The sequence below is a fragment of the Priapulus caudatus genome, unplaced genomic scaffold (assembly GCF_000485595.1).
Source record: "Priapulus caudatus unplaced genomic scaffold, Priapulus_caudatus-5.0.1 Scaffold368, whole genome shotgun sequence".
NCBI lineage: Eukaryota > Metazoa > Priapulida > Priapulimorpha > Priapulimorphida > Priapulidae > Priapulus > Priapulus caudatus.
In genome coordinates, this window is record NW_014577429.1 from 53,722 (window position 1) to 75,263 (window position 21,542).

Consider the following 21,542-nt stretch of genomic DNA (forward strand, 5'->3'; position numbering starts at 1 on the left):
CACACACACACACACACACACACACACACACACACACACACACACACACACACACACACACACACACACACACGCACGCACACGCAGACACGCACACACACACACGCACGCACGCACGCACGCACGCACGCACGCACGCACGCACGCACGCACGCACACACACGCACACACACGCACACACACGCAAACACATACCATTAGATTCTAATCCATCGGCGTCTCTGAAATCTATTCTGAAAATATCACAAAATAGAGACGAGATTAGATCAATTATACATGCACAGATTCATTATTTATTCATTATACTATCATGCAACAAGACACATTTCGTAATTAGGCATATTAAATGTGACATGATTGTGAGTGCAGATAACGTTATAAGATTAGAACAAGTATATGACATTGAGAAGAAGGGCATCTCCCTATTGCTTGCGCGACGCATTGTTATTATAACGCATTGTGTTTACGTCACGAATCTCCTGTGTCTGGGCGCCACGCAAGAGACTGAAGAGTTTCGAACGGCGGTTGTGTTAATTATCTTCTTTATACTCCCTAATTTGCCGGTGCATTCGATGTAACAAAACGTTCGACACAAACACAACCGCCGTTCGAAATTACTCTTGCGTGACGCCCAGACGCAGGAGATTCGTGACGTAAACACAATGCGTTATAATAACAATGCGTCGCGCAAGCGATAGTGCCCGCTCAGGCGGGCACTATCGCTTCATAGTGCCTGCTGCGTTATCCAATGAGATTGCAGCGATTTATCACGTCATGCACTAATTATATGAGAGCATAGTGCCCCCAACAGCAGGCATTAATATATAAATAGTGTTAGACAACACTAATTCAAATCGTCAAGATTTTTGCAAATTTAATCAACGTAAAAACATTTTTATAGAGTGAGAGTTTGAGGATATATTTAGTAACGTTAGTACTAACTTTTGATGCAAAAAAAATACAAAAATAAGGTTTCAACTATATTTTTTTAAATAATTTCTGGAGATTCGTGACGTAGACACTTTAAGCGTGAGCGATCGAGATCAATAGTGAGTACGCGTAAGTGACAGAGACCAGGCGCGCCGGAAGCAGTTTTGGATTGGGGGGCAAAGACCTAAGGGGGCTCACGATTTTTTTATCGTGTGTACGTGAGCGCGTGTGCGCGACGTGTGTGCGTGAGCGCGTGTGTGCGACGTGGGTGCGTGAGCGCGTGTGTGCGACGTGTGTGCGTGAGCGCGTGTGTGCGACGTGGGTGCGTGAGCGCGTGCGTGCGTGAGCGCATGTGTGTGACGTGTGTGCGTGAGCGCGTATGTGCGACGTGTGTGCGTGAGCGCATGTGTGTGACGTGTGTGCGTGAGCGCGTGTGTGCGGCGTGTGTGCGTGAACGCGTGTGTGCGACGTGTGTGCGTGAGCGCGTATGTGCGTGAGCGCATGTGTGTGACGTGAGCGCGTGTGTGACGTGAGCGCGTGTGTGCGGCGTGTGTGAGTGAGCGCGTGTGTGCGACGTGGGTGCGTGAGCGCGTGTGTGTGACGTGTGTGCGTGAGCGCGTGTGTGCGGCGTGTGTGCGTGAGCGCGTGTGTGTGACGTGTGTGCGTGAGCGCGTGTGTGCGGCGTGTGTGCGTAAGCGCGTGTGTGTGACGTGTGTGTATGTGCGGCGTGGGTGCGTGAGCGCGTGTGTGCGACGTGTGTGTGTGAACGCGTGTGTGTGACGTGAGTGCGTGAGCGCGTAAGCGCGTGTGTGTGAGTCAGTGTGACGTGTGTGACGTGAGCGCGTGTGTGCGTGAGCGCGTGTGCGTGAGCGCATGTGTGTGACGTGGGTGCGTGAGCGCGTGTGTGCGGCGTGTGTGTGTGACGTGGGTGCGTAAGCGCGTATGTGCGGCGTGTGTGCGTGAGCGCGTGTGTGTGACGTGTGTGCGTGAGCGCGTGTGTGCGACGTGTGTGCGTGAGCGCGTGTGTGTGACGTGTGTGCGTGAGCGCGTGTGTGCGACGTGTGTCCGTGAGCGCGTGTGTGTGACGTGTGTGCGTGAGCGCGTGTGTGCGACGTGGGTGCGTGAGCGCGTGTGTGTGACGTGTGTGCGTGAGCGCGTGTGTGCGGCGTGTGTGCGTGAGCGCGTGTGTGCGACGTGTGTGCGGGAGCGCGTGTGTGCGATGTGTGTGTGCGTGAGCGCGTGAGCGCGTGTGTGTGATGTGTGCGACGTGTGTGTGTGATGTGTGTGCGTGAGCGCATGTGTGTGATGTGTGTGCGTGAGCGCATGTGTGCGACGTGAGCGTCAATCATGCAAAGCGCGCAGCGAAAACTTAAAATGGCTGTATAAATTAGTTTTTGAACGTTAGAATTAACAAGTCTTAGCTCATACATTTTATTTTTTCTTTCCCACTCTTCTTTTTGGGGTGGGGGGCTTTTTGATTTTGCCCCCCCCACACTTTTTGGATTGGAGGGACGGCCGCCCCCCCCCTGCCCCCCACTTCCGGCGCCTCTGATAGAGACGGTTGGCAATGTCGAAATTATTGATTATATTGTCCGATTGTGTGTCAAGCTTGCCACCGAGTGTGTTTCTAATAACAACAGTCAACAGAGTTTTCGTTAAACACCTCATCGCAATGCTATGGCGGTGCCTCAACGAGCTGTACACCAATTACAAAACTATAACATTTGCGCAATTAAATAATAATGATACAAGTGTCTCTAGACGCATTTACAGGCATTTACAGGCATTGTAGCCACCTGCCTGCCAGCTATGAGCTATTGTGATGCAGTAGCAGGTGGCAGGTCAGCGAACCTCGTTAACAAAGCTGGCAATTTTTAGGCACGCGCCTCATTTCATTTGTGATCGAAGCGAGCAGCAAGCGCCGCTTTCAGGGTCGATGACGGATGAGGCCTGGTGATATATATGATTGTCATCTGGGGCGCCTAGCTCAACTGCATGGCTACTGGACAATTCACGTGCGTTTGTTTCCCAGTTATTGTTCGAGAGCAAAATATAGTTCGATCATGATGACGTGTGTGATCGCGAATTAGCGTCTCAGTTGCCATCATCGGGTCCGCCGCGGCAACGCATGCATGCGTGCGTGCGTGCGTGCGCGTGCGCGTGCGCGTGTGTGCACATGTGTATGCATGTTTATTGGAGACGGAGTATATGCGCAACAAACCCAATATTATAAGGCGAACGGGTCTTGATATAATCAGAGGTATAAGAGAGAGAGAGAGAGAGCGGGAAGGAGTCGGAAGACGAGATAATAATAATAAAAAAAGATAGTGGCGGGAGATGCACCCCTACCGTAAGAGAAACAATTGTTTGTGTGTGTGCGTGCGTGCGTGCGTGCGTGCGTGTGCATGTGTGTGTATCTGTGTGTGTGTGTGCGCGCGTTCGTGTGCGTGTGCGCGCGTGTTTGCACGTCGGTACTGATAGTAGTAAATCTATACTTATAATACTTGTAACCTACATACTCACCCAGTGAAAAGTATAGTAAAGTCCCAGGCAACTTGCGCCATGGTGCTCTGATCGGCCGCCCATTCAGAGAAATTACCCCATAAGAAACTCTCGGAGGGATTCGCCGCCAAGTTACTTAACTGCAGATTTAATCAATTTTTCAATTCAAGGTTACGGTTTTATATTATTTTATTATTACAAATAAATTTAATCATTAATAAATGCAATGTGTCTATTCATTCCTGCAACGTGTTATTATGGCACCAGGTTATTCGTTTAAAATAGTATACACCACATAACTATTGCGTAGTCATTGCTGCACACCGATACTGACATGAAAGCAGTATAAGCGGATTATTCAATTACGTGTGCATTATCAGGAGTGCATAATAGAGATTATCTATTATCCACTCCTGGTGTATAGGTATGCAAAAGTACGCGATCATAGGACTGAAGATTGCTACTTATTTCCCTACCAATTCATACGCGATCACAATGATATCTATATGGTTTCGCTTATAATTATAACAGAATGTAATTATAATCATATTCATAATAATATTTCCGTATCTCTTTATCTGTGTGGAACGAGATTATACCAGTAAATTATAGAATACTTTTTCTTGAAAAAGTGACTAAGCATGTATCATTTTAGATGACCAATGACTGGACTAATGAAAATAAAAGATGGCGACCACGTATCACGATACTCACCACAGAGGATGGGATTTTCTCCACGAACAGGGGTGCGATTGCTAATTTTGCTTCTTCTAGGTCGGCGCGTTGAAACAGCTGATGTACCTAAAGTAAGCGCAGCGATATATATATATATATCAACAACTCAACATTCCGCCATTATTTTACCCCGCGCCCCTTCCAGTCCATCTATCGCGCCGGTCGTAAGGCATATATATATATATATATATAATACATATATATATATATATATCACGTAAATCTTTTGTCGTAGAGTGTATATAAGCGCTACCGGACCAGCTGAAGAAAAGGGAAATCAGGAAATACTGCCGCTAGAAAAGAGCGCTTGGTGATGGCGACTGTTGAGGGAGAGGTAGAAGGTCCTCGAAATCGCGGTCGCAGACGTACCGCCGGGACCGACAACATAAAAGGTTGGATGGAAGGCAGACTGACTGACACACATGGCACGGAGATGCGCAGTCGAGCGCAGGTGAACGATAATGGCTCAGCGAATGGGCCACGGCGTGAGTAGATCAGATTAATTAGTATTATGCCGCCCCATTCGCGACGCCCGCAAAGACAAGCATAAGAACACTCACACGCACGTATGCACGCGCGAACACGGGCGCACCCACACGAACGCACACGGGCGCATCCACACGCACGTACACGGGGACACCCACACGCACGTACGAACGAGCACACGCACGTACGAACGAGCACACGCACGCGCGCACGAACGAGCGCATGCACGCCCGCTAGCACGAGCACAGCTACACCTAGCTCTAGTACTATAGCCCGCGTACAGTTGCCGCAGGCCTGCCTGCCTTGAGCAGTTGAGCCTTGAGGCAGTTGAGGCAGCCCGCGGCAACTGTACGCGTGGCTCTATATACTAGAGCTAACCTACACCTACCTGGCTCAGCAGAAGTCCATGATATTTATTGATATTTTCGAGTTTGACGCCGTTGGCGATAAGCACATCCTGGCACGCCTGATCATAGTAGACGCCCAGCTCCAGCACGTTGACGTGCGTCTCTGTCGTCGCTACACAGTCAACGGAGCCGCTAATAAGCAGCGCCACCAGTGCCGCCAGCACCGTTACCGACGTCGTCGCCAGGGTAGCCGGCGACGATGCCGCAGCCGAAGACGCCATCATCCGTAGCGTGCTATCTACCGTACTGCTAGTAAAGGTCTACGGCGAATGTTGCACTAATCTTAAGTTTCCGTTGACAGGAACCGAAGTTGGGTCGGCTTCAGTGATTCACGAGGAGAAAGAGAGAGAGAGAGAGAGAGAGAGCGAGCGAGCGAAATCGGTATAATTCACCCGCCGCTGTCCTTCCTGTGTGAGCTCGTGATCTGTGTCACTTGCGACGGCTCGACAACTTGCGTCAAACGGCGCAGCGAAAATGCTAGCAGACGTCACTGTTTATCCTGTCGCTTGACAACGGCTGTCGACGTTTCCTCGCTCGCAGCTGCGCGCGCGCCGGCTCTCATTAAAGATTCAATGTGTGTGCGTCTGTTAGGGCACGCGCTGCCGGGCAACGCGGCCGGCAAGCGGCGCGCCTAGCGGAACTCATCGGTCAGCATAAACAGACGTAAACAGAGACGACGTTGCTGCGTCGGCTGATGAACAGCAGCTAATCTGAGGCGAACTCCATCGAAACTTACGGCCGCGTGACTTGTTACGATTTATTATGTTCCTGCCTGTTCTTTACCAGTAAAAACCGGCGGTTCCTCGCTAAGCTACTGACAAAAAAACCAGCAGTTCCTTGCCAAGCTACTGACAAAAAAACCAGCAGTTCCTTGCTAAGATACTGACAAAAACAGCGGTTCATAGCTAAGCTACTGGCAAAAACGGCGGTTCTTAGCAAAGCTGCTGATGAAAAACTGGCAGTTCCTTGTTAAGCTTCTGACAAAAACGGAGTATATTTTATGGGCGATGAGCAGTAGGGTGTTCGTGTTCGGATTAAATCATTTCCTCGGGTTCTTCATTTTGGATAGGAATATATTTGCATTTGCAACATTTTCTTCATGGGTAGCAGATTACGCCGTGATCGTGCCACAGGGAGAAAACATCTAGGTTGAACCCACACGTAGGTTTATCCCCGATGACTGACGCAGATAGATGGGAGAATGAATAGAAGATCAACTATTTGTCGCAACAAACCATTTTAGGACGTTTGCACTACTCACAGTATACTGTAAACGATATGCATGCAACGATATTCGAACACCGAACCCGCTCGCACAACGGATTTTAATGCAATTTATGTCCAAGCAAATTTTCTGTCCGTGGCATGCAGGCGTGAGTCCTATATTCCGTTCTGAAACTCTTACTATACTACTAGTTTTACTCGTCGCTATTCTGGTATTATGTGTACATGATTGAATATCAGTATTGACAGCGGTATTTAATTACGATACTGTGTCGTGAGAAATCGTTACGCAATTGTTAGAGTTCTTGCCATAGCAACTATATAACAAAGTGAAATGCGCAAACATGGAAATGACGACGATGGTTACCTAACCGTCTATTCAGATTAAAATACATTAATTTACTATCGCGCGTTACCATGTGAATCTATTATAAGCGGCTTATAATAGATTCACATGGTAACGCGCGATGGTAAATTAATGTATTTTAATCGAAATAGACGGTTAGGTAACCATCGTCGCCATTTCCATGTTTGCGCATTTCACTTTGTTATATAGTTGCTAAGTTATATAGTTGTTAAATGTGATGTATAAACCCTGTCCGGATTGAGGGTTTAGGCTTAAAGCCCAAACCCTCAATCCGGACAGGGTTTATACATCACATTTCCTTGTATATACCTAAGCACTCGGAATATTGCTAGCAAATGCTGCTACCGCTGTCGTTTAGCGCAGACATTAATTAGCTAAATTAGCTTTTATTAATTAGCTCGCCAAAGAACAATGACGCTTCGGTGACCGGGGAATTGCATGGTGAAAACTGCGTGTATTTTCGACACCTATTCACCCTATTGCCGCTGTTTTTCCCTTCACTGCTCACCGGGGTACAATTCACGCTTGAAAGGAAAACAGCGAATCAAGCACGCGCACACAAACAAACACACACGCACGCACGCACGCATACACATGCACGCACGCGCGCACACACACACACACACACACACACACCCACGCACAAGAGCATGTACGCGCACACACGTGCACGAGCATGCACACGTACACACACGCTATCATGCTATCACCCAATGTCTCTCAATGCACGTTGTACACAAAGTGGCAGTATACCGGCTCGGCAAAGCTTACGTTGCCAAGACACTAACTAGTGTGAGTGAAGGCCGCGGCATTGCAACAAGGAATGAAAGGCAATTATATTGAGCCAGGAGCAAAAGGCATTGCGCGCATTGTTGGTATAATTTTGTTAACATATTGCTAGCTTATATTTGTTAGCTATATATGCAGGAAGCACTTATCATAAATTAGCGTTATCATTATGTTAGTGGGAATTTAAAATCCTGGAATGATAATTTATATGAAAGTGCTGTGACAATTATGATAAATGTTTAGTACACATGTATTACTTGTATAAATCATGCGCGCGCACACACACACACACACGCACACACACACGCGCACACGCACACGCACACGCACACAAGGCTACGTAAATATTTTGTATTCTAATAAAAGCATTACAGCAACTGCTTATGTTAATTAAACAAATTTGTCAACTTTTATTACACAATCATCACTAAACGAATGCAGAAATAAATAAATAAATTATCAACACACATTTATATCACATGTAACGGGTCTGCACTCAGATACCTGGCAGACAAGGCAAACAATGATCAACTGTAACATTTTACTACTTGAGTATTTACCAATAAAGCAATATTACTATTGCAGGGGTTTCAGTGGTGTGTTTAATTTTAAACTAAAACACACCAATCAAGTGTCACATTCAAAAGTATATATATTATATTTATGAACAAAAGACGCAGATGTCTGTAAAAAGCCACTAAACACACCTAAACAGGTGCTGCTAATTAGTAAACATTAAATGATGCATACTGTTAGTACACATTATTGCACAAACACCATGAGGATATCAGATTTTCACTGATATTCACAGAACTTGCTTGTTATAATATAATATGGGGACCATATCGACAAGTATCATCCGAATGTTTTGTTACTTTCTCTTGCATTCTAACCAAGGATAGAACCATAGATAGAGATAGTCTCGTCTATCAATGACTCTGATGTTAGATAGCCCATGTAAAGAAACAATACATCATTGCTGTAAAGTTTCTTTAAGCCTGGAACACACCATGCGAATTTATTCGCACGTCCGCGGCGATCATATCCGCAGCGAAAATCGCGGCGAAAATATTCGCACCCGCATGCGATAATTGAGCGGACACACCATGTGAATTTATTCGCACGTCCGCAGCGTACACACTACACGCGATCTACTAGCGCCACACGGCTCCACCATGGCTCCAACAGTCATGTGGTCACGAGATTAGCATACTGATCCAGGCCCGTAGCCAGCTTTGTATTGGGGGGGTTCGTTTTTCAATGTTGGCAATTGGCTCGGCAGGGGCGTGTACAGGATTTGTACCAGGGGGGTCTAACCGTAACCCGAAGTTGCGAGCCACGCGAAGGGGGTCTGGGGGGAGCCCTCCCCCATAAAAATTTTTAAAAATTACAACCCTCCAGATGCGCTTCTCTGCGCAGCACGGGTTGGGTCCGACTGTCCCCTGGACCCCCCCTGTACACGCCCCCAGGCGAGGGAGCCAAGCGACCGAGCGGGGGGAGGTTGCGGGAGGGGGTGTTCACTGTTCACGCTCCCGCACGATGGAGATTTTGCAATTATTACACTAAAATAGAGCGACCTGAGGTGAAATTCTTGCAAATTTCCATCGTGCGGGAGATTTTGCAATTATTACACTAAAATAGAGCGACCTGAGGTGAAATTCTTGCAAATTAAAAAAAAAATTTTTTTTTGCTTGGGGCCGGGGGGGGTTCGTTCGAACCCCCCGAACCCCCCCTGGCTACGGGCCTGCTGATCAATGATTCGCTGCATTATAACAATCGGCCATTATTCGCACTAGACTGGTACCCGTCCCTTCTCACAAGCTCGATATAGGCCTATATCGAGCTTGTGAGAAGGGACGGGTACCAGTCTATATTCGCACGTCCGCACGTCCGCAGCGAAAATATCAAACATGTTTGATCGCTGTGAATTTTGGTGCGGATGAAATTCGCAGCGAAATTCGCCCACGCTTGAGCAGACACACCATGCGGATTTCGCTGCGGGATGTGCGAATAAATTCGCATGGTGTGTCCCCCGCTTTAAAGAGGTTACAAGTATCAATATATCCATTCTTTTCTCAATGTATCACTAGTTTCAGCTCATTGCGTACATAAGTAATTGTTACTTTATTCGTGAAATTTTGGTAATGCTGAACATTACCACAGTGAAATATTTGTGTATTACTACAAGGTAAATGTGCGTTAATGCTCTACAAATATATTTAATGCCAACCTATTTATATACAAATAAGTAAATTTCAATAGACAGCACATAATTTCTGGAATGGATAGATGCAGGGATCAGTGTGCAGAGAGAGCATACATTTTTTTAGAATTGGTGATTGCTAGAGTAAAGGTATGGTAGGACTTACTAGAATCGTCAACTCCTGGGGTCAATGTAAAGGGATGACAGGACTTCACGGAATGGATGTTCGTTCAGCTCTTTATTAACCTTAGGTTAACAGTTACTCTTGTATCTGTGACCCATCCACACTTACACGGTATACAGCTACAAAGTGGTCGTACCTGCAAGAGAAAACACAAATTAGGTAAATGTCAGGTTAATCAATCACTGGAGAAACAGCAGGACCCCCATAAACTTCTTACTATTATACCTAATTTCGTAAACAGCGCTACCTATCAGCATTTTTATAAATCAATAACGCGCGAGTTGGAGTTGCTGGCGCCATAATTACGTCTACTGAGTTTGAGAACTTAGTGACTGAGGCCAAACTCTCTCTCAATAATTGAGATATGGCAGTATCATGCCACTGTTTCACTGCGCTTTTATTTATATTGGGGCAGCTAGCTTTATAATATAACAGGTGTATCTCTAACTAGCCTATACTGAGTTCCATTTTTTGGATATAAAAATAAATTATTGCACTCTGCTATTTCTCGCTTCTTTTTGAATATTATTATTCTCCAAGCTCACAAATTCCATAGATATCCTGAACAAATTTATTATTTTCAAAAAATATTCTCAGCAGGTTTGAAATTTCTTTAGTTTAAGGAATTTTCATTAGAAGTGTGAGCATTGTCACAACTGCAAGGTAAGCGCAAACAAATAATTAGAAAAGCACTACATAGCTTTTTAGATAATTTACTACACACCTATACTGACATCAGTAAAGATTACAGATCTTATCCCCTTTCCATGGTTGTATGTAAAACGCGATGTTTATCGAGTTTTAATAACGATGTAGTACCATATAAGGGACACTCACGCAGACTCTATGATGAAGCGCAGATGTTGTGCTACTGTTGCCTTGGGAACCTCTATCAGCTGTGACTGCAGTGACCCACTTGTTCTCTCCAGCTCTGAAATAGGGACAGTGACATGAAGCTAACATCAGCGATAGCTGTCATGACAATCTGCACCACTTGCAAGTATGGCCAACTATTTAATTGGTGCACTGTGGTGGATGCACACCAGTGTAGTTCTATGACCACAAGAGGCTGCAATTTAACCATTACTAGGACCACACATACCTTTCTTAGTCAGCATCTTAAAAGCCCCAGCTTCATGCTCAGTGCTACGCATCACCATTATATTCTTCACTAAAATCAGCCAATTGCAGATCGTTAAGAAAAAAATGCATATCAATGTTTACAGTTTGGTAGCAGTTACAGACAAATACAATATCACTTTAGTGAAAAGCTTGTGTGTACCATTACTTGTGTGTCAATTTACTACAATAGTGCAACGTAATCCATTCTTAGTAGCGCAGGTGTTAAAAAAAATAAACAAATAACACTGTCAATTTTAACAAAATTCATTCGCTATGTGCAAAATAAGACTGATCAACTTATTGTCAACTGTTTATCTTTTCATTGTGACACAGTAACTGGCAAACATCCTGTCACGAATTCAATTCCTATTTTCCCACACCACGGTGAAAAATTCAAAATTATTTACCCAACATCAACACCTAAATACTCTGTCCAGTCAGAAGATTAAATGGCCAGAATTTTATATTTTCGACAACCCAAAAAACTTTCAGCTGGGTCAGAGATAACAGCAATAGTTTTTGGGTTGCAAGTATAGTTTGCTGTTTACACCAAAAACACATTTGGTTAATTTATGACCTAAAACCAACATAGGATTAGGTGCTTTTAATTTTAAACATTAAAAACTGACATGTACCATAAATGTACTACGATTCTGCCAAAACACGGTGTTGACTGCTGCACTTGTACTTTTTATTCACAGAGCATAAACACAAGAAGTGTAAACTAAACAACTTCAGTTAATTGGAATAATACAGTTTGAAGGTAAAAGTAGAACTAAACGTTATAGACAACAAAATAAAGAATCATTATGAACACAATTTCACTATGGGTGTACTATTCAAAATGAAAACAGTTTAATAAATGAAAAAATCAATATACAGCTTACAGTTGTATGTATAGATATGGATATTTGATATCGCAACTGGAGAGCTGAAACTGAGGACGAACTCCTGAGGAAACAACCCTGTTGTTGCCCAAAACGTGTCTGGTTTCCTGAAAGAGAATATAATATATTTTCAAAGAAACATGTGCCAGCACAAGACAGTTGCTAGGAGGTACTAATTGGTATTTTAACAAGAGGGACTTGTTTATGGCATAAAGAAAAGACATTTTCAAATATATACATACACACACACACGCATGCACCCGCGCGTTATATATGTCAGACGAATGGCTAAAGTTCATGTCGACACTGTCCCTGGTAAACTGGTGTTGAGACAGTCAGAGGCCCCATCCTAGTTTACAGCACCCTGGATTAGTTTAGCACCTTAGCGAAAATGAGGGCCGGGGTGCAAAAATACAAGTTAGCAGGCTAACATTTAAGGCCGTGGCTATGCGTCCGGTTACCGGACGCCTAACTCCCAGGCTACATGTCCAGCCATCCATTTCTTATGTGAACCCAACTATATTTTTTCAGAAAAAAAACACAAACAGTAATTTTTACCATATTAATACTTACGTTTAGGTATTTTATCAAAAAAAGAAGTGTTTTTGTAACTCTTGAAACAATAGTAAATCCAGTAGAATCAACGATTTGAAAGGGGGCATGGCCTAATCGTGAGATAGAATTGGGGCACTTGCCATAACATACACGATACGCACTGGTGCGGTTTTTATTATGAAGCAGTTTAATAAAATAGTAGACGTCTGGGCCCAATGATATAAGAGCTGTCCAGATTTGCACATTTGCACATGTCGCACATTGTGAAAATGAATTGGGGACAGCTCTTATATCCTTGAACCGAAGTATGTACGAAATTGACCACAAACAACGCAACGCACACGTTTTCATGCAGCGATTTGTTACTAACACCTGATGATCTTGTGTGAAATGGATGACTGGACGCGTAGCCTGGGAGCTGGGTGTCCGGTAACCGGACGCGTAGCCACTCTGAACACTTAAACACTAGCCTACGTACGCGTAAAGGCCAAGACACACTGCAGTGACAGCGACCGACCGTAACGACATAAGTCGCGGCGACTGGCGCAAACACACTGCAGCGACAGCGACCGACGTTAGGTCAAAGTTCACCCAGCACTCGCCACAGTGGTACACATCATCACATGAACAAACAGCAAAACTCCTGCTGCTGCTTTTAAATAACAGGCTGCAAAAACTCTCTAGGTATAAGGATAAGATAATAAAGTAAAATATACGCGGCAAATTATCATGTACTGTACGTACTGTGTCATACAGTGACCGTAGCTTGCCACAGCTGTACACGCTTTGGTTAGAGTGGTTGGTTCAAGAATAGAGATGATGTCCAAGACGGTGATTGGATAGGATGACGTTTATTACTGGACATGCTCTCTATCCTTGAGCCGACTGGTTTGCGGCCCCATTGTTTGTGACATGCATCGCGAGTTTAGCGCCGGAGACCAGTCTACGTCTTGGCTAGCATTATGGCAGGGCTCAATTTTAACAGTCGTCCGGTCGTCCGTGACGACTGGATTTTTTCTCGGGCAACTACAAATTGCTTCCGTGGTTGTCCGGTCTCCAACCTCCATAAAATCAATAACCTGAGCTCTCTATACCAGTGTTGGCGGTACACCAGCGAGCGCACGTTCATTTTACATACAGCAAGGGTTGCACAATACGCTGCAAACGTACATGTCTAGGCGCATTGTCTGGCTTACTTGATACAATGTATAACATCACGTGTATGTACATGTATCGCGCGTACTGGCTCAACGCCCACTCACTCCTTTGTCATTTGTCATTTGTAATTCGCCAGCCAGTTACTATAGTATAGAGATCAGTGGCCTCGATAAACAAACTGTCATGGAGGACATCATTTGCCGACTGCACTGAATTGGAATAGAATTTTATAATTTCTAGTGGTTTATAGATCGATTAAGATAAGATTCCATTCCAATTCATTCGTAGTAGAATTATCAACCCCACGCAACATAATTATGTGGCGTTATCTCGAAAATCATCGTACAAAATGTACATGATTAGGCCTTTTGCTTCACAGCACTGATCATCACGTGAGCAGAGCGCATGCAGCACGTTTAAATAATATCCGGACAACCAAAACTCTTGAGGGACAACCATGTGCTACTCTCTTGGTTGTCCTCAGGACAACCAAAAAAACCCTTAAAATTGAGCACTGTTATGGGTTATTTATGACTTAATCGTAATGTCACGTGCCGATGGAAACGGCTGCGATTGGCGATTTGTAAAGTGTCGCTGGCGACTGTCGCTGGAGAATACAAACGTTACTAAATATTTTTGTCGTCGAGGTTGTCGCCGGTCGTTGTTGCGTGTGTGTGCAATGGCTCATCATACTCATAGGAAACAATAGCTTCTAATTTTCTGAAAAGTCGTTTGTCGTTACGGTCGGTCGCTGTCGCTGCAGTGTGTCTTGGCCTTAATACTAATACTGTAACTAATAGTAATACCAGTGAGGGTGCATATGATAATGACAAATTATTCATTTGACATTGACATTGACATTGTCATTATTTACCACTGCCACTCATGAGTCATGGTAATACTAGTCATATATAACATATAATTATATCTAGTCCGACCAGGCTCTACGACTGTTTCACGTAGTGAGAAGTGAGAAAGTAATTTGTGCCAAAAGCTGTGGAAAAAATAACATCTATCTCAAATTTTATCTAACCCATCGATGATGTTTTCTGGGGGATGCGCATCATCAAATGAAGTAGAGACAGATATATCACTGCACGCACTGCCCAAGGCAACGTCAAACATGATTGCAATATTGCACCTACAACACTTGGTTCTTTAACATAATTTAGGTATACTATTTAAACATTCAATGTAGTTAGAGGATAATAAACCTAGGAACTGTTTACATAAACAACTAACTAACCGCGCTCTAATCGCGACCCTAGCGCCAGCTATCGGCTACCGAATGAAATTTCATTCCACGCCACATGCGTTATTTCTAGACTATGGTTATATTCCCTGGTTATATTTTAGTTGTGTTAATTATTTTATTCAAATTTATTACAGAAAACACGCTAATAAATTTCTTTACAATGGTGTAATAGTAAAATACGCTAACGGTGCATGGGCTAACGAAACATTGATTATTAAACAGTGCCTGTGGGGTTCGTCTGTTCGTCAGCAGAGGGCGAATGCAAGATGTCTGCGCCCTGAATATAGCTGGCAAATAACCTAGTAAATATTATTCGCCGATAGGCAGTGTATTGCATGCGTTGTATATAATATAGTATACATTACTTAGCCTGGATTTATAAGGCTAACGATTGGCATGTGGTGTCGAGTTGGCGCTATTTGATATAGATATTAGATTGTACGGTGTACGGACGCGACAGTGACACTGGTGACACTGTGACACTGACAGTGACAGTGACAACACGCTACGTTTGGCTGAAGTCAATATTAATAATAATATCAGACGCCTATCTAGTGAATGAGACGTAAAATTCATATCAAGAAAGTTATTCCACCAGCAAAAGAGCCTCGGTGTCCACCTTTCTCGTTGATCACTGTGAATTAACACCCTGTTTCTGAAGCCTTCAGTGAAGGGGAAAACATGCCATGGGTCTCTACATTGAGTACTTCTCTGCATTAAGCTCTAGAACTATAGCCCTTCGCTCCGGCCTGTGGCGGAGCGAAGGGCTATTGTTCTAGAGCTACTATGCATAAATCCCTTATCATGCCATGCCCATGGCTCAGTTGAGCATAAAAATTCGCAGTGGCTGGAGGTACGGTAGCCGTCGGTCGTTCAAGCCCCTTTTTTGTGTTAGGGTTAGGGTTAGGATTAGGGTTATGATTAGGGTTAGGTTTAGGGTTAGGGTTAGGGTTCTAGCTCATCTAAACTCTCAAATCGTGAATTTATTTCCCAAGGCGTTATTTCGAAATCTAGCGCCACCGCCGCCATCTTTGTCTCGTTAAATGAAAGCGAATGGACTCCCGTACCCGTAGCCTCGAGACATTAAGATACGGCTACCGTACTCGTAGCCACTGCCATAAAAATTTGTGTGTAAATTGGGCTCTTTGCCAGTATTAATCGTGATGTAAATTTTGCCTCTGAGATTGTAATACACTTGGGCAGTGATAATTCTCATTGTCATACACATTTTGTATGAATGATACAGATATATCTACAGGTGCTAACAAGGCAGATGACATCGAATATAGATATTTAACCATCTTCTTTGGAGTGTTGACAAGATATTTGGTTATCTGTGACCAAACACAGAAGCATGCATATAGATAAGAGCATACTATAATGCAAACTTCATTGGATAGGGGCCACAAAATATGTAGTATAACTACTGGCACAAGGGATGAGGCTCAAAAATTGTGTGTCAGTACTGTCAACATTCAGCAATGTTCAGTTCTTCAGACAGTGTTCTAACTGCATACAGTGTTAAATACCTTGTAGTCCTAGTGGCCTCACTCAGCAGTTAAACTGCCTGCTTTTTGCTGGCTTTGTATCGAGGCAATAATGACCGTCTCTTATCTGCACTCGAGATCCAGCAGCTTAATTAAAAGTTTGGTTGTTGACAGGGGTTATGGAAGCAGGTTGGGTGTCTATCCCAAGGTAAAGCTGCGTTTACAATATAGATTTTTTATCAGCAAATCGTCCCGATTTCAAGTGCATTCCAACTTTCCCCCGACTTGACCAAAGTGCATTCCAAGAAATTCGATTGTGTTGGAGTCGGAGTCGGAGTCAAGTAGCCGAGTTGGAGAAATAGAACACCAACTCGGCCCGACTCCGACTCCAATACAATCGAATTTCAGCCGATTGTGTTGGAATGCACTTGAAATCGGTACGATTTGCTGACAAAAATCGATAGTGTAAACGCAGCATAAGCAGGCCACCTGGTGACTGGGAGAGCTATCCAGAATTGCTTGTATTCTGTCAATAAAAATAATAGTAATATTATTATTATTATCATTATTATTATCATCATTACAACATTTATATTTTACGAATCAAGATATGAAATAATTAATTGATCTGTTTAATTTCATGTAAAACAGCCGTGAAACGATGTCAGACTCTGATGATGAGGGTGTTCCACAGTTGGTAGAGGCAAATTTCCAACGAATTCCTGTGACCATTATCACTGGACAACTGGGTATGGCCCTTAGAAGGAATGTCGGGAATCTAATAAGGATAATTACTTGCCGCGCTCCTGTGTTAATACAATTGTCTGGTCATGCTTAAAAAAGCTTACAGACATGTACTAATGCAGTAAAACTATTTCATTATCTATAATTTTAACAGTGTGAACCTCCCACTAATTGTTGTTGAATAAAGACAAGGAATCGTTATACTCCTTATCTAGTCTGATCAAATTAAAAATTAAAACATTTTGAGCATTCACTGTTACTTTTATTAGATGTGAATAAATTGTTAATAGTAGCCATTTTCTTTGCTTTTTGTGCAAATTTAACTACATATTACTATGTATCCATCCTAGCAGAGAATACTTTCTGCTTCTAAACGCCATGTATAATAATCTTGCAACTACGTACAAGTAATCTTGACTTGCATGTCGTGTTTTATATGCATGTTTTATTTTTCCGTGAAGGAGCCGGGAAGACTACTCTTTTGAACTATATCCTAACAGAACAGCACAACAAGCGCATTGCAGTGATACTGAATGAGTTTGGAGAAGGAAGCACTGTTGAAAAGTCTATGGCAATTGGACAAGAAGGAGAATTATTTGAAGAATGGCTAGAACTCCGAAATGGGTGCCTGTGTTGTTCAGTAAAGTAAGTTGGGCTGTGAAAGGCAATTCATGTGCAATTTCGTTCTTTAAAAAAATAACATTTTATGATTTACTGTTAACAGATTAGTTGGTGTATACATGGCTAACTTTTTTATGGTCAAGCAAGTAGGGTGTTGGGGTTAATACATTTTTTATGGCTTTAAAGTAAGTTGGAGGGGTGCATAATCAAATATGCATGTGTAAAACCACAATTCTCAGCTGTTCACATTGATGGAAAATCGATTTATGAAGCCAGTTAGGGCAGCCATGTAGGTCACCATACAATTTTTTGAGGCATCATGATAAGAAGATAGGGTGGTCAGTGCTGTGATAACATTTGAACCCGTGCGTATTATGTGGCAAGTCTATCAACCTAATTCAGATGATTGAGTCTGCTGCTATACTCAGGTTTATTTAAATATTTAGTTCAAACACATTATAAACCATTACAGATATCTATGGTCCCTATAGTTTCATATTCACATTATGATTTATTTTTATGCTACGTTTCAGAGATAATGGTATCAAAGCTATTGAAAATCTGATGACAAAGAAGGGAAAGTTTGATTACATTCTGCTTGAAACAACTGGACTTGCTGACCCAGGTACGTGTAATATTTCCGTATGTATATTTTTTGTGACTGATAGCAAAAATCGATAAGACTATGAAAAAGTGCAACACAAAAATCAGAAAAATCAGTTAATTTCAAATGCTAAGTATGTGTGTGTGTTGTTTGCTAAGTTTCCATTAAAATCCATGTCCTTGGTGCCTATTCAACATTAGACCTATATTAACAACAAATGTTTATCTTTGTTACAACACATTAAGCGTTTAAATACGTAAATTACAAAATGCTACCTTGTTTCATCTGCTTTGTGCTTTTGTGCTTTTGTGCTGAGATCGTACTGTGGCAGTCTTACGCAGCGATGGATCATATTGATAGGCGCTATCTTAGAAGAAATATTCTCCAAAGTGATTCGCACAGCTTTTTTCACACGTTTGCCCACCAGATGGCGGCACAATGCCTTAAAAGTACTATCAACGTCTGCCATGCATTTATGTTATAGTAGTATGCACTTTCCCCTTACAATAACCATAAACTAAATTGAAATAATATAATTTATGAAGTAAAAGTGTTCGGTATTCGTACACTGCTAGATATGAGAATGATATAGATATTGAAAATTAAAAATACGGATGTCAAAAAATCTGAAATGTTTCTTATCCTCAGACATATCTTTTACTAGTGTCAGCAGGCTGGGAACGCATCGTGAATAATTAATAGCATTTTCTCAAGGTCGTGAAATAATAGATTTATTTTTGTGAAACTTCAGCTTAACCTGAGTGATAATGTTAAAGGTAACACTGGGACATGCTATTGCATCTGGCTTGGTAACATCCTTGCTAACTCCATTGTAATGTAAACGTAATATAGTCGGTTTGCATGTCAGACCAGAGGCTAGAATATTAGATTAATTTTTATGCAGGAAATTCAGCATTCACTTTATTCATAACAGTGCTATTGGAACTTATATTTAAATCCGTTTATAACAGCTAATTCTGTGGGTTTTGCACTCATCTATGTGTTTTCATATACAGTATTAAGATGCCAGTATAGTAAAAATTATCATTTAACAAAATAAAAAGTTGGTGGGTGTCTGCAAGGTGTACATGTAAGCATTTGCCAATAAATTGGACCGATTTATTGCGATTGATTTCACTCGGTATCAGACCAGGACGCAACAGCAATCATGGGCTGGGAGTGTGGATTCCTGGTGTATCCTTGAAGTCTTTGAAAGTCATTATCATATTTAGTGAAAAATACATGAAGATAGGTCACCGTTAGATACATGACTGCTGTTTGGTTGAGCGGACTGACGTGGTTTGGTGGTGGTAATCGTGCTCCTGGTCGTAGTGGTAGTAGGCTTACTGTTCGGTCTGGTAGTCAGTGCATTCCAGATGCCGCTGCGGCGGTGTGAGTCTGTGGACTGCCGATTAACCTTCAGGCCGGCTGTAGTAAACAGCTGCTTCTAAGTGCTGCCAACAGGGCAAAATAAAACTGCCATGCTAAGTTGTAGCGTATCTTTATGATATAGCGTTTGTATTTAATTATAAATATAAATTTATATAAATAAATATATATATACATAATATATATATATATATATATATATGTATATATATATATTATGTATATGAGAGAATCAGAGCATTAAAATATGGAACATAGAAATAGAAAACAGATAGCACTGGAAGGAATTTCTGTGAACACATACGTTTTGCAGCAATAATTCGGACAAAAACGTTGTTGATTTATGGTGTTCTCATCTAGGTATTTTATAGGGTGTGTCAGTGTCAGCGATCAGCTACTAATTAACGATGAAAAATATAATCTTGTCAATTGTTTGGCTTTAATCTTCTAATGAATTGTATAAGCTAATTAATATCTAAAACTATGTGTCAGTCTAGGTATAAACCCAACCGCCATTAATAGTCAAATTGCCAGGAAATTCTGGCCATAGTTTCCAATCAAAATGTAACTCAAGGTGCTTCCATGTATTTAATTAATTATATAAAAATTCACGAAACATTTAAAAAATATATAAATTCATCTCCGTGTTAAAACTTAACTTTTCAATTTAGCGAGCAATATCCGTGTTTCATCTAGCAAATTAAAGGATTCGTCGGGCACATTGTCGTAGCTTTAACAAAGTGAATTAATTTGTAAATGTCGGAGGATTGTGCTTCCACAGTTAGAAATCACGTTGTTAGAGACGGCAGATTTTGTGATTGAATGCTTCCTTTCTTGCCATTTATACTGCTTGCATGTGTAATAATAATTGTGTGGCCAAGTAATATCTGTTGTCAGACGTATATAAAAGGTTTGCATTTTTCGGAATGCGCTTTGTTTAAAAAAATTCTAGATTTAAATGCTAGTCTTAAATGCTAGATTTAAATTTGTAACTGTCAATAATTTAAACATTTTCTAAAATTTCTACTGAAACTGCATGAAATCTACTGGTTGTATCCATATTCTCATCTAAAGTTATTATCTGTGATTATGATCATATATGTTTGCGTGCACGTGTGCTCGTGCTGTGTTTGCGTCGGTGCGTTTGGAATGTACCTGCAATAGTCTCATTCATAGTTTTCGTTGTAGGCCCCCCCTACATTCCATTTTGGGTCATCAGCTTAGATAGATTTTACTGGCCCACACTAGAGCGAATTGCCTCCCCTGGCTGAATGGCCACATGTCACGTTATAAAAGACCGACCCGCGAATTTATTATCATTATTCTCCTATAGGAAAAACGCAAGAACGCGGGCGTGTCTGATGCGATCCGCTGGATGCTTGCGCGGCGTAGATCATAAATTATTTTAATTAAATTTTAGCCGCATCTCGTGAATGGGTTTAGTGTTGTCGTAATGCATCTGAGAGCGTTATAAAGTCGCGTAATTGGCCTGCTGTAAAGGTATAAACACCGCCGGTGGTCAACACGTGGTGAGAGACAGCGAGGGAATGCACGCGGTGCTGTCGTTTTTTCCTAACGTTCGCTCCATTACACAATTCTGGAGCTTCATTATGGAGAAGAGATAGAAGAGATATTCCCAGTGTCGTTCTAGTCATTCCGTTTGGCTCATTTTGAAATGACTGCATCGTGTCTGGCAAAAGGGATTACATGTGATTAATTATTCAAATGAAATGAGAAGATCGAGTAATATATATTAGCATAAATACAAAGATATGTATACATATATATATATATATATATATATATATATATATATATATATATATATATATATATTAGTTGTTAGTAGTATTATATATATAATATATATATATATATATATTATATACTACT

General features: G+C 42.2%; 3 protein-coding genes across 4 annotated transcripts in view; 1 reads left to right on the forward strand and 2 right to left on the reverse strand.

The window, feature by feature from the left end:
* Positions 1–5,281, reverse strand: part of LOC106809613 (A disintegrin and metalloproteinase with thrombospondin motifs 19-like) — a 14,149-nt gene extending 8,868 nt beyond the window's left edge. The window contains exons 1-4 of the mRNA XM_014812760.1: positions 5,042–5,281; positions 4,147–4,233; positions 3,454–3,572; positions 196–233 (exon numbers count right to left, since the gene is read on the reverse strand). Of these exons, the coding sequence (XP_014668246.1) occupies positions 196–233; positions 3,454–3,572; positions 4,147–4,233; positions 5,042–5,281 (484 nt within the window). The remainder of the gene's footprint in view (positions 1–195; positions 234–3,453; positions 3,573–4,146; positions 4,234–5,041) is intronic.
* A 4,047-nt stretch (positions 5,282–9,328) lies between these two features.
* Positions 9,329–14,785, reverse strand: LOC106809617 (intraflagellar transport protein 25 homolog). Its single transcript, XM_014812766.1, has 5 exons — positions 14,583–14,785; positions 11,837–11,943; positions 10,930–10,998; positions 10,665–10,758; positions 9,329–9,963 (listed from the first exon to the last, which is right to left on the reverse strand). Exons 1-5 carry the CDS (start codon positions 14,672–14,674, stop codon positions 9,903–9,905), a joined length of 423 nt encoding a protein of 140 aa, XP_014668252.1. The 5' UTR covers positions 14,675–14,785; the 3' UTR covers positions 9,329–9,902.
* A 253-nt stretch (positions 14,786–15,038) lies between these two features.
* LOC106809615 (COBW domain-containing protein 1-like) overlaps positions 15,039–21,542 on the forward strand; it is a 95,906-nt gene continuing 89,402 nt past the window's right edge. For both annotated transcript variants that reach the window (XM_014812762.1, XM_014812763.1), the window contains exons 1-4: positions 15,039–15,106; positions 16,943–17,040; positions 17,497–17,680; positions 18,190–18,281. In XM_014812762.1, the coding sequence (XP_014668248.1) occupies positions 16,953–17,040; positions 17,497–17,680; positions 18,190–18,281 (364 nt within the window). In that variant the 5' untranslated portion in view covers positions 15,039–15,106; positions 16,943–16,952. The remainder of the gene's footprint in view (positions 15,107–16,942; positions 17,041–17,496; positions 17,681–18,189; positions 18,282–21,542) is intronic.

Bases quoted from the DNA above. Each gene is read 5' to 3' on its own strand.
- LOC106809617 (XM_014812766.1), bottom strand. From the start codon at position 14,674: ATGTTTGACGTTGCCTTGGGCAGTGCGTGCAGTGATATATCTGTCTCT. The intron at 11,944-14,582 runs GTTAGATAAAAT...ATTCTCTTTCAG, and splicing joins CCAGAAAACATCATCGATGG to GAAACCAGACACGTTTTGGG. The intron at 10,999-11,836 runs GTAAGCTGTATA...GGCTGATTTTAG, and splicing joins CCATATCTATACATACAACT to TGAAGAATATAATGGTGATG.